The sequence below is a fragment of the Carassius auratus genome, chromosome 23 (assembly GCF_003368295.1).
Source record: "Carassius auratus strain Wakin chromosome 23, ASM336829v1, whole genome shotgun sequence".
Classification (NCBI taxonomy): domain Eukaryota; kingdom Metazoa; phylum Chordata; class Actinopteri; order Cypriniformes; family Cyprinidae; genus Carassius; species Carassius auratus.
The window spans coordinates 4,054,210-4,065,422 of record NC_039265.1 but is presented as its reverse complement, the minus strand read 5'-3'; the positions used below and the strand labels follow the sequence as shown (position 1 = coordinate 4,065,422).

At 35.2% G+C, this 11,213-nt stretch overlaps 1 protein-coding gene across 2 annotated transcripts; it reads left to right on the top strand.

Annotated features, from left to right (window-relative positions):
- Positions 1-528: 528 nt before the first annotated feature.
- On the top strand, positions 529-11,138 carry tnnt2a (troponin T type 2a (cardiac)). Of its 2 annotated transcripts, none has more exons than XM_026199287.1 (14): positions 529-681; positions 827-865; positions 1,126-1,136; positions 2,542-2,592; positions 3,338-3,367; positions 3,767-3,785; positions 3,890-3,953; positions 4,713-4,829; positions 5,072-5,149; positions 5,231-5,338; positions 6,687-6,796; positions 7,774-7,864; positions 8,294-8,334; positions 10,920-11,138. In XM_026199287.1, the coding sequence occupies exons 2-14, from the start codon at positions 834-836 to the stop codon at positions 10,951-10,953; spliced, it is 786 nt and encodes a 261-aa protein (XP_026055072.1). In that variant the 5' UTR covers positions 529-681; positions 827-833; the 3' UTR covers positions 10,954-11,138. The 2 variants fall into 2 exon arrangements, with proteins under 2 accessions (XP_026055072.1, XP_026055071.1); XM_026199286.1 differs by having other exon boundaries at positions 3,764-3,785.
- The last annotated feature ends 75 nt before the right edge of the window (positions 11,139-11,213 follow it).

Here is an 11,213-nt window from a genome sequence, read left to right as displayed (position 1 = left end):
GCACCGTCAATTCAGTTATAATTATTTACGACAAGATATAATGTATTACAACACACTTATAATGCATTATACCCTTTAATAATATATAATGCATTGTTTATAAATGCTTTAAGTAAAGCATTACCAATATATATTATAACAATTAACAAAAATGTTGTCATTAATATTATTTATATTTCTAACTTTTTGTGCAGATCTTTGAGCTACACATTATATATATATCTAGTGATTACTCAAAGCACATTAGCAACTGCATAGAAACTCAGAGCACCTAACAAGGCCTTCATTCTTACAATACAAACTGAAATCTCTCTTCAGAAGAAGTATTCAAACAGCATGAGGCCTGTGTGGCCTGTGTGAGTGAGATGTGGAATGGGACGCATGGTGCCATGAAGTGAGTCAGACTGAGACTAACCAGTCCCTCGTGTTATCAGAGGACACCTCTGAGAGACTCGTGTAGATCTGGACATCAGCCATCGCCATTCTCTGCACCATAACAATGCCAGCGGCCTTTTAGGGAGTGTTTGCTCGACGGTTCTCCACTTATCTCTGAGGGTAAAAATAAACCCTCTGAGTGAGATGTAGAGCCGCAGAAACAGCCCCAGCCCCGATCATAAGCATCAAGAGGAGAGCCAGAGCTTCCACACAGCCCTTCTGCACACATCTCTGCTGATATATCAGGTAAGACAGTATATCACTGATGGACAGAAAAATAGATGTTTAGAATAAAAAGCAAAGAAGAACGGAATTTTTAGAATGTTTAGAAAAGCAATTTTTGGGGGGATCAATTATGATATTATATATTTTTAATGCATTTTCATTACAGAGTAAAAATGTCAGACATCGAAGAAGTGGAGGAGTACGAGTAAGTGTCCCAGTTCATTGCTCGATTATCCTCCATCCATCAATGGCAAATACTCATTTTCTAGTAATATTACCTTGTTTAAATAAGAATACTGTGCATTAACTGCACGCTACGGTGACCAGTGTTACTGGTAATTTGCATGTCATATATCCCACTCATCTGATAAGTGTATTTAATCTGAGAGTTCAGGCAGCTGTTGGGAAAGTATTGAGCTGTGAGAACACGTGGAAATAACAGCACTATTGTGTCTTGTTCTCTAGGGAGCAGGAGGGTAAGTCTCGTAATATTACTTTCATACTTCCACTGTATGCAAGCAAATACTCTTCTTGTTTTAAAGTAGGTCATAAATAGCGGCCTTGCAGCTACATAGTTTTATGTAAAAGATACAGCATGTTTTTTTTAAACAGGGTTGTTAAAGAATTGTGTCATTACACTGATATTTGAAATAGGAGATAACCTTCAAAAACGACCCGCTTATCAGGTTTTTACACCTGAAAATCATAAATAGTCTGACATGTAAAAGTGCGGTTGCAAGATATGGTGAACCGTCCTGTAGATTTATGAGTTTTGTTAGTTCAGCTTGTCAGCTTTCAACAAAACACACCCAAAAATGACAAATGTGGAATAAGTAGAGCAGAACGTCCTGAAGCAGGGGCATATCATCACTAAAACATTGCTATGTTTCACTGTCTCCAGATCTCTTAGCTTCAGTTTTTGTGATGTGTTCTTGTTTGTTTTCTTACCAAACCTGCATGGTGTGTGCTCAGAGGAGCAGGAGGAGGAAGTTGGATCTGCTGAAGGCAAAGGGCACTAGCCATTCACTAACACTGAAATGTACTAGGGTAGCATATATATATATATATATATATAAAATGATAATAATAACATGGTATATGAAAATGGAAATCACTTCCGAGGTATATATAAATAAGCAAGAGCGCTGCTGTTGCAAGGTAACAAACACTAATAGGCCTGCTTGAAGGTGTCGCCAAAGAGCAATTTCTCAGGATAAAAAGAGCAATTGGTTAAAACAGCAGCACTCTTGCTTATTTATATATATACCTTGGAAGTGATTTCCATTGTCTAAAAAAGTAGCAATGAATAAAGCACAGCTTACGTAGAAGTTAAAACAGCAAACAGCAAGCTGCTTAATTTTGAAACTACACTATAGACAATAGACATTGGACTTTTCTGCCTATGAAATGATGCACTTTAATTTTTACAAACAGTACTTCACACTTTCATTGTATAGAGCAGTGCGTAGTACTCAGAATGTTATTTTAAGGAATTGGCAAAGTGAATAATTCAATGATTCATTAATCTCTCTGTACTACAATACTTTTTAAGGGTGGTCTGACTTCAGACCTATTTATATCATAGACAACAGTTGTGCAGTTTTGCTGTGTGTAAGTGTGTAACCATCTGAGAGATCTGAGGTATGCTTTAATCTAACATTATCTAACATATATATACAGCTCCTTCGCTCCGCAGAAATTAACTCACACCTTCCACACACTCTTCTATTAAATTTTGTGTTATTCACACTTTCAAATGGATGAAATGACTAAACTCAAATGAATCATTATGTCATTTGATAGCTTATTAGGGAAACAATGAATCATAGTTGACGTAATGCAAGCTAAGTCTATCCGTCCTTCAACTTTCTCCATGTTCAGAGGCTCATGAGGAGGAAGGAGGAGGAGAAGAAGAGACCACTCAGGAACATGGTGAGACCCTCAGTTTGACCCCAAACCCCTCCAGATCAAACAGATCTACTAAAACAGCATTCAAAAAGAGATGTTGGTCAAAAAACAAATACAAAATAATGTGAGGAGATCACAAAGAGTTCAGACTGAAGTCATTTAAAGTAATCAGGTATTTCTTAAAAAAATAAAATAATGGCATATTATTTTGGACTGAAAAGGAAAATATTTGCATTGAAAAATAAACACTACATGCCACCATCTTCCAAAAATCAAAACCAATTTTTCATTTTTTTATTATTCCAAATACAAACGTAAGAGCCCCAACTGAACTGAACAATTTGGAATTGTTTTCTGAAGCAAAAGGGATTCAGATAAATAAATGAAATGTCATCAATGTTATAAAATGCACTAAATCAAACTCCACTGCAGCTTGATCAGCCATAACACTTTTACAAACGAGTTTAAATAAATGTTTAATTGAACGTTATATCTACTTAAGTAGATTTAGACAAAGACGATTGTTAGCAACATTGATAGCTGTTGGAATCTGGTGTTTTGCATGACACACACACACACACACACACACACACACACACACACACACACACACACACACACACACTTGGGATGAATCAAACATTCTGCTCTGTGTTTAGTTGAAGTGCCGAGTGTTTGCTATGTCAGGATCTAATTGTGTCTCTCTGTTCTGGTTCTGTCAGTGATGCTGATTACCCACGTGTAACCTCCTCTCCTTCCCTGCTTTCAGATGCTGAAGAAGAGACAGAAGATGGAGGAGGTATTTGCTCTTTATTGCACTGGCTTAGACAGATAACCTGAGATTTACATCTCTCCAGTAATTGTTGGAACATGTGGAAACCTGTGTTACGGCACACACACCCTTCCGGATAACTATATATTCAACGCATTAGATCATCCCCAATCCTCTTATGATAACATTCATTCCATCAGAAATGAAATCCAGTTTATGGCGCGTTGTTCAGTTCCTGTAACCGTTTGCTATTGTGGAATAACTGCTATGAGAACACAAAAGAGATTTATGCAAATTAAGCTTCCGGTATTTATAATCATGCCTGATTGATATATGCAACAAGTTATAGTTCTAAAAGTAAACGTCTCTCATATAACTTTGAATAACTTCTGTTGTTTGTTTGTATGTTTGATTCTTCAAAAGAAGCTAAACCCAAAATCCCAAAGTAAGTGTAGTTGAAAAACCATTTATTGGTCTTTATGTTTTTAAAGATCAACAGTACTTGGTTTCGTTTCATACAGAATTTGGAAACATCCTTATATTTTCCAGACCTTTTATGTTGCCGAACCTGGTGCCGCTAAAGATTCCAGATGGAGAACGAGTTGATTTTGATGTGAGTACAGTTACCATTGCAGGACCCAGAGCCATGAAACTATTTTGACTTTGATAGGTCAAGACTTGCATTTGTCTTTGAACAACTTCGCCATCTGAAGCATACATTCCATATCATTTTGGAAATTAGGAGATAAAAGACAATATTTTTATATTTTATAATTATCAATCAATATGTAAAAAATATACGTTTATAATTCCTGTAATGTTATAATAATAATAATAACAATAACAATAACAATAATAATAATAATAATAATAATAATAATAATAATAATAATTATTATTATTATTATTATTATTATTATTATTATTATTATTATTATTATTATCATCATCATTATTATTATTATTATTATTATTTTGTTCAGCGTTTTAAATATCTGGGGTATTTTCTGAAAAATTTTGCCTGGTCTGTTTCATTTTGACCCAAAGTCAGACACATTTTCTTTTCTTTTCTCTTTTGCCTTTCGTTCTAAAAACATGCAGGACTGAGTTTGAAATATTCTCTAATGTCCCATTTACTTCATTCGAGAGCATACTGACATATCTTGACAAATGAAAACCTGCATTAGAAGATTTGTAAAATCCAGCAAATCTACAAAAGCATCCGAATGTTTCAGTCGACCCAGACATTTCAGATGGCAGTTACTGAAACATGAGTGATTGATTCATGCTTTTGTCTATACCTGAATGTGCAGATCAACTGTCTCAAATCTCCATCTCATTGTTTAAATGCTTCATCCCCGTCCCGCCCCAGGACATCCATCGCAAGCGTATGGAGAAGGACCTGAATGAGCTCCAGACGCTGATTGAAGCTCACTTTGAAAGCCGTAAGAAGGAGGAGGAGGAATTCATCAGTCTTAAAGATAGGATTGTAAGTCAGCAAGGTTGTAGCTGCTTATTATGTAAAGCTACTAACCATAAATGAATTATTTCCTAAAGACAAATATGTGAACCAGAGTAAAAACATTCCAGCAGGTCTATTAGTGATCAGTTTAAGCCTGAATGAGCCTGAAAAGGACTCGACAGACAATCAGCTCTGTCATTTTACAGAATGAATTCCCCCGTGAGCTCTTGTTGAGTGATGTTTGAGTTGTAAAGTGAGTGATTGTGCAGGAGACACGGCGCTCGGAGCGAGCAGAGCAGCACAGGATCCGCAGCGAGCGCGAGAGGGAACGACAGAAGCGCCTGGAGGTGAGCGGAAACATTTCCCTTCACCTCACACTGATGGACACAACAGACACAGCAAGTCCTTAACGCTTTTCAAATGTTCAGGAAGAAAGAGCTCGCAAGGAGGAAGAGGAAGCCAAAAAGAGAGCGGATGATGATGCCAAGAAGAAGAAGACGCTCACCGGTCTGTATATCGGTGGTTACATGCAGAAGGTCAGAGCTGAGAGATTATGAGACTATATGATAAATATGCTGCTAAGAAACATGATAAAACATGATAAGTTTATCACAGTTCCCCCAAAATATTAAGCAACACTTAACATAGTTTATTACTTTTAACATAGCTAATATATATATATATATATATATATATATATATATATATATATATATATATATATATATATATATATATATATATACAGTGGGGATCGAAAGTTTGGGCACCCCTTGCAGAATCTGGGAAAATATGAGTAATTTTCAAAAAATAAGAGAGATCATACTAAATGCATGTTATTTTTTATTTAGTACTGTCCTGAGTAAGATATTGTACATAAAATATTTTAACATTTATTCCACACACACAAAAAAAAAACTATTTAAAAAGATTGAAACATTCACTGATGCTCCAGAAGGAAACAAGATGCATTAAGATCTGGGGGGTGAAAACTTTTGGAATTTGAAGATCAAGGTAAATTGTACTTAATTTGTGTACCGGGAAACATACAAGTATCTTCTGTTGCTTACGAAGGGCAGAACTAAATGGAAAACAATTATATTTCAACAAAATAAGACAAATTTGGCCATCTTCATTGTGTTCAAAAGTTTTCACCCCCCAGCTCTTAATGCATCTTGTTTCCTTCTGGAGCATCAGTGAATGTTTGAATCTTTTTAAATAGTTGTGTTTGAGTCCCTCAAATGTCCTCAGTGTGATAAGATGCATCTCAAAATCATAAAGTCACTGCTGGAAAGGGTTCAAATATGCAAAGATGCTGGAAAACTGAATAATCTACAGGACCTTAAAGATTTTTCTGAAGAACGCTGCTCAGTTTAACTGTTCAGAACAAACAAGGGACTCATGCACAACCATCACAAAACAGAAAGACAGTCGAGGATCATCAGGTAACAGAACACAGTACTAAGAACCAAGGGTTCCCAAACTTTTGAGTGGGGTTATTTTAATAATTTCAGCAATGTTTTTGTCTTGTGTACTAAATGTTAATATCTTTTATGTACAATATCTTACTCAGGACAGTACTAAATAAAATATAACATGCATTTAGTATGATCTCTCTTATTTTATGAAAATTACTCATATTTTCACAGATTCTGCAAGGGGTGCCCAAACTTTCGATCCCCACTGTATATATATTTTTCCAGCAGGAAATCAACAACTACTTTTAACATTGCTAATATAATTGATTTCTTTTTTTCAGCAGGAGATCAACCAATTATAATGATTTGCATTTAAAATGTACTGACACTTTAAAATGTGTGAACAGAAAATTTCTCATCAGTATCAATGTTTTATTCAAATACATGGTCACTACTTGTTTTGCAGTTAGATAGAAAAAGTGGAAAGATACAGACTGAGAGAGAGAAGAAGAAGAAGATTCTTAGTGATCGGCGCAAACCGTTGGACGTTGACACTGCCAGCGACTCTGCTCTCAGGTTTGAAGAGTCATTCTACAAATGCAACTAATTCATATGCCACAACAGTTCAAGAAGTACAGTTTAACAAAGATGAAGAGTCTGCCTTTTTATTCACCTGTTTGCTGTTTCCAACCTGTATGGCTCTCATTCTATGGAAAACAAAAGAAGATCTTTAGAAGAATGTTGGCAACAAAACTATTTTGGAGACCACTGGGGAGAAACAAAAAATCAAACAAAAAAATCTGAATAAACTTCTTTGTGATCCACAAAAAGTGATTTAGTTTTTGAATGGCATGATGGAGAGTAAATATGGAAGCACGTTTCTGCCACTGAATAAAAAATAAAACAAGGTAAACGCGTAATCTGTTCGTTTTTATCTCACAATTCTGTCACAATTCAAAAAGTCAGAATTGTGAGTTCATATCTTGCAATTCTGACTATATAACATGCAATTTTAGATATAAAGATATATTTGCAGTTGAGAGAAAAAAAATATATATAAAGTGATATATAAAGTGACAATTCTGAGAAATAAAGTCAGTTTGTTCTCACAATTCTGACTTTATTTCTCACAACTGCAAGTTCATATCTTGCAGTTCTGACTTTATAACTCATAATTGCGAAAAAGAAAGTCAAAATTGTGAGATAAAAAGTCACAATTACCTCTTTTTAAATTATTATTATTATTTAATGGCAGAAACAGGCTTCCATAAGTAAACAATGACAACATTTAAATTTTTTGATGAATCATAAGGAGTATTCTTAAGCAGAACCGTAACAGCAATATGATAATTACTGTACATATACTATTTATAATAACCAAAATAAACAAATTCCTCTACCAAGTAATGATTAGTTTTAACTCAGCATTCATTCTGTATGACTTCTTTTACCACTCCTTAACTTCTGTAATAGTATTTCATAGAGTAAAAATACTAACACAGCTTACAGATTTAATAAAAAATATCACTACTTTCTCTTTCTTCTTTGATCAGGGAGAAAGCAAAGGAACTGTGGAGCTGGATGTGTCAACTAGAAGCAGAGAAGTTTGAGTTACAGTACCAGTTTACCCATCAGAAATATGAGGTAAGCTGAGTTTTACTTGAACCCAAAGAGAGTCAATGAAATCACAAATGAGCCGTTTTGTTTTTAATGTGTACAAATCTACACTTCATGCTATATGAATGTAATATATTGGTCCTTTGCTTAATATTAAGTCAACTAAGGCTACTATTGCCAGTATTGCAGTCTTAGAGTCAAGGCAGGAAATAATATTAGTTTCAGATAAGCATAATATTATGTAATTATAATTAGTTGTGAATACCATTTCATGTTGATTATTAAAATGACATAATAGAAAAGCAGTCTTATTCACTTGACTCTAATGTCTTCCTGGATCTAATTATGTGGAAACAAAATGAAAGTATTGTTCAGAGTTTGCAAAAATAACTCCTCACATCTGCAGTTTCCTGAGAGATGAGATGTTAATGTTTCTGATTGTGGATCTCTCTACAGATCAATATCCTGAGGACCAGAGTCAGTGATCACCAGAAAATGTGAGTTCATCTGTGTCTGTCCAACCCAGTTTTATGAAAAAAAGGCAAAACACAAAAACAAACACTCCTAAATTTACCCATCATTAGGTACGTCTACATGAACTAATTTTTCTCAACCATAATGAATTCAGTATCATTTCAGATTCTGAACATTCTGTTCGAAAACTCTAAATGTTGATGTCTGATTCAAATATTCAGCACGCACAGTTTCTAGTTGCTATTTTTGCCTTGATTACATAATTTCCTGTATAAATTATAATAAAAGTTTGCTGAATATTCAATATAATGTATTATTAAGGCCCAAATATTTCAGAAAACAATTTTATTTATTTATTTATTATACAGTATGTTTTTTTGTTGTTGTTGTTTGGCCAAAATAACCTTCACAATTTTATTTTGTTTTGGCTGTGCTAGGTGTCTATTTCATGCACACAACATAAATAAACTACAACAGTGGTTTGGCACGTGTTTATCGCACAAAATAGGTTTTCAGTCCAACTGAACCATCTATATAATTGTAAACCAATTATTTAGGTGCATATAAATATATTGTTGCGTAAGCAGGTTACAACTAGATTTCTACTAGCTCTCAGAGTAGACTGTTAGGGTAGGTTTAGGGTTAGTTGAACAAGCTGACAAAGAAAGTGTTAGAAGATATTTTGTGTATTTGGTTTGATGAAATGTGTTTATGCGGTTTAAGGTTCAAAAAACACATTTTCCACATACTGTACATTCTTGTTGCTAAGCCCCGTCTTTTTAAAATGCTTAAATTTTTATGAGGCTCATCAGTCTAAAAAGTGAGATGTGCTCTGATTGGCCAGCTATCCAGTGCATTGTGATTGGCTGAATGCCTCGAGTGTGTGACTGAAATGTTACGCCCCTCACCATACTGTCATGACATGTCCCGGTGCAACGAGACAAAACTAATAAAACCCATCACAAACAAGGCATTTGTTGCATCCAGTAGGGACATAATTACTGATTATAATGATGTGTACTGTGTTTTAATGCAATGAGTTGCGTATCGCGCTGCATAAGCATAAAACCGTCTTTATTTGTGATTGGAGAAACAACAAACAACAAGCACTACTCTACACTGCTCAAAACTCATGTTTGAATAATCGTTGGCAAATTCTTTAAATATGAAAACGTACTTACAGACTGTGAGTCAGAAGCTCCAGACTGTCCTTGCACAGTTGGTATTGCCCAACTTTATAGAAACAGACACCGCCATTGTAGACTACTCTCACAGGAAACCGTTAAATGCCCTGCACACTTTTGAATATTTGGGTTGGGTTGCCTTCACAACGAAACAGTGTCTCCACAACATGGCAGCAGCAACAAAACCACAGCGAGAATCAAAGCAACACCTTCTTTCTTTGCATGAACATTTCATCGGCGTCATGCAAATCTTTCCACATTGAGACGTAGACATAAGGAGGCGTGTTAGAACTGATCTTTTAGAGTGGTTGACTTTTAACTTTTATAAAGAATATCTCTTTGGATTTGAGACTTTAGTCTTTGCAACTTTCCAGATTTTCTTCATGTGCCAAGAGCTTGTAACACTCCAAAGAGAAAGGAAAAATTGAAATCGCATTTGACCCATTTAACACATACCTGCCATATTCTCTCAAGGTTTGGTATATTGCCTTTTTTTACCTGCTGTAGTTACTACCTGGAGGGCTTTCTCATTGAAAACAAACTCTGACTCATCTGCTCCTGCCTAAGGCATGGAAAATAACAACAAAAAACAATTCCTTGTGTCTGCATGTCAGAGTGAAAGTCCTGTCAGCGCTGCTTCTGTGGCAGTAAACGTTTGCGAGAGTCACTACTAAAGCACTTCAGGGAATGGAGGTTTGGGTTGCAATCTGCTGCTGATGCATTTACCGGTGCATGATTACTTAACAGAGATAGAATATCAGTCCCAAAACCTATTGAGCTGCCTCGTTCTCCATCATTCAATATTTCCTCCTTGTGTATGACTTTACACTCATTTTTTATTTAAATTTTTTGACTTTATCGATCTTTCTGGGTTTGGAGCTACTGCTCCTTCTACTGTTTTCTTTGCTGGTAAATTGCAATAAGCATTCGCGGTCTAATTTTCGCGCTACGACTCGCGCAAACAACACTATAGCGTATGTAGGCCTATGCACAGTATGGAAGGCGGACGGGGACAAAAATCTTTAAAAAGAAAGCGTCAAAAACATCAAAAAGCACAGCAGCCAATCAAATTGCTGTATTTGAGATATCATTTGCATATGTGATGTGGTGACACCGTGGGATGTACAGTAAATTTTCTTCAGTGTTCAGTGAAACACCAACAATGACATCATGATTAATAAATGAAAACACTTTTTACAGAGTATGAGTACAGTCTTCATCTCATTCTACACAATACAGATTACTCTTAACAAAAACAGTTTATTTCTTAATGCGAAAACCTTTGAGTGAAACATTTTTTTAGTCAGTTTCTATTAGCTCTGAGGTCATGCTAGTGCACTTGTAAATATGACATAAAAACAAATCATGGTTTAGAGCTGTAAGGTAAATTAAAGGCTCTTGGCTATTATGTTTTTCTTCTGCAGGACAAAGAGAACCAAGAGAGGCCTCAGGAAGTGAATGCTGTGCTGAAAGACGGACTCGACTCCTCACAAACCCACAGAGATCATGAAGAGATTGTCTTGGAGAGCTGTGTATAGTAGATTCTGATTCTTTTAGTTAGTCCTCACTGAATAAACACTGTAGATTTTGAATGAACAACTAAACAAAAAGAATTAAAAAAAAATAAAAAAATTCAAGCTTTATGTTAAATGCACAACATACTTATAACTATAATTACACCTAAGAAACAAAAGGTATTCATGCTTAGTAAAAAGGTA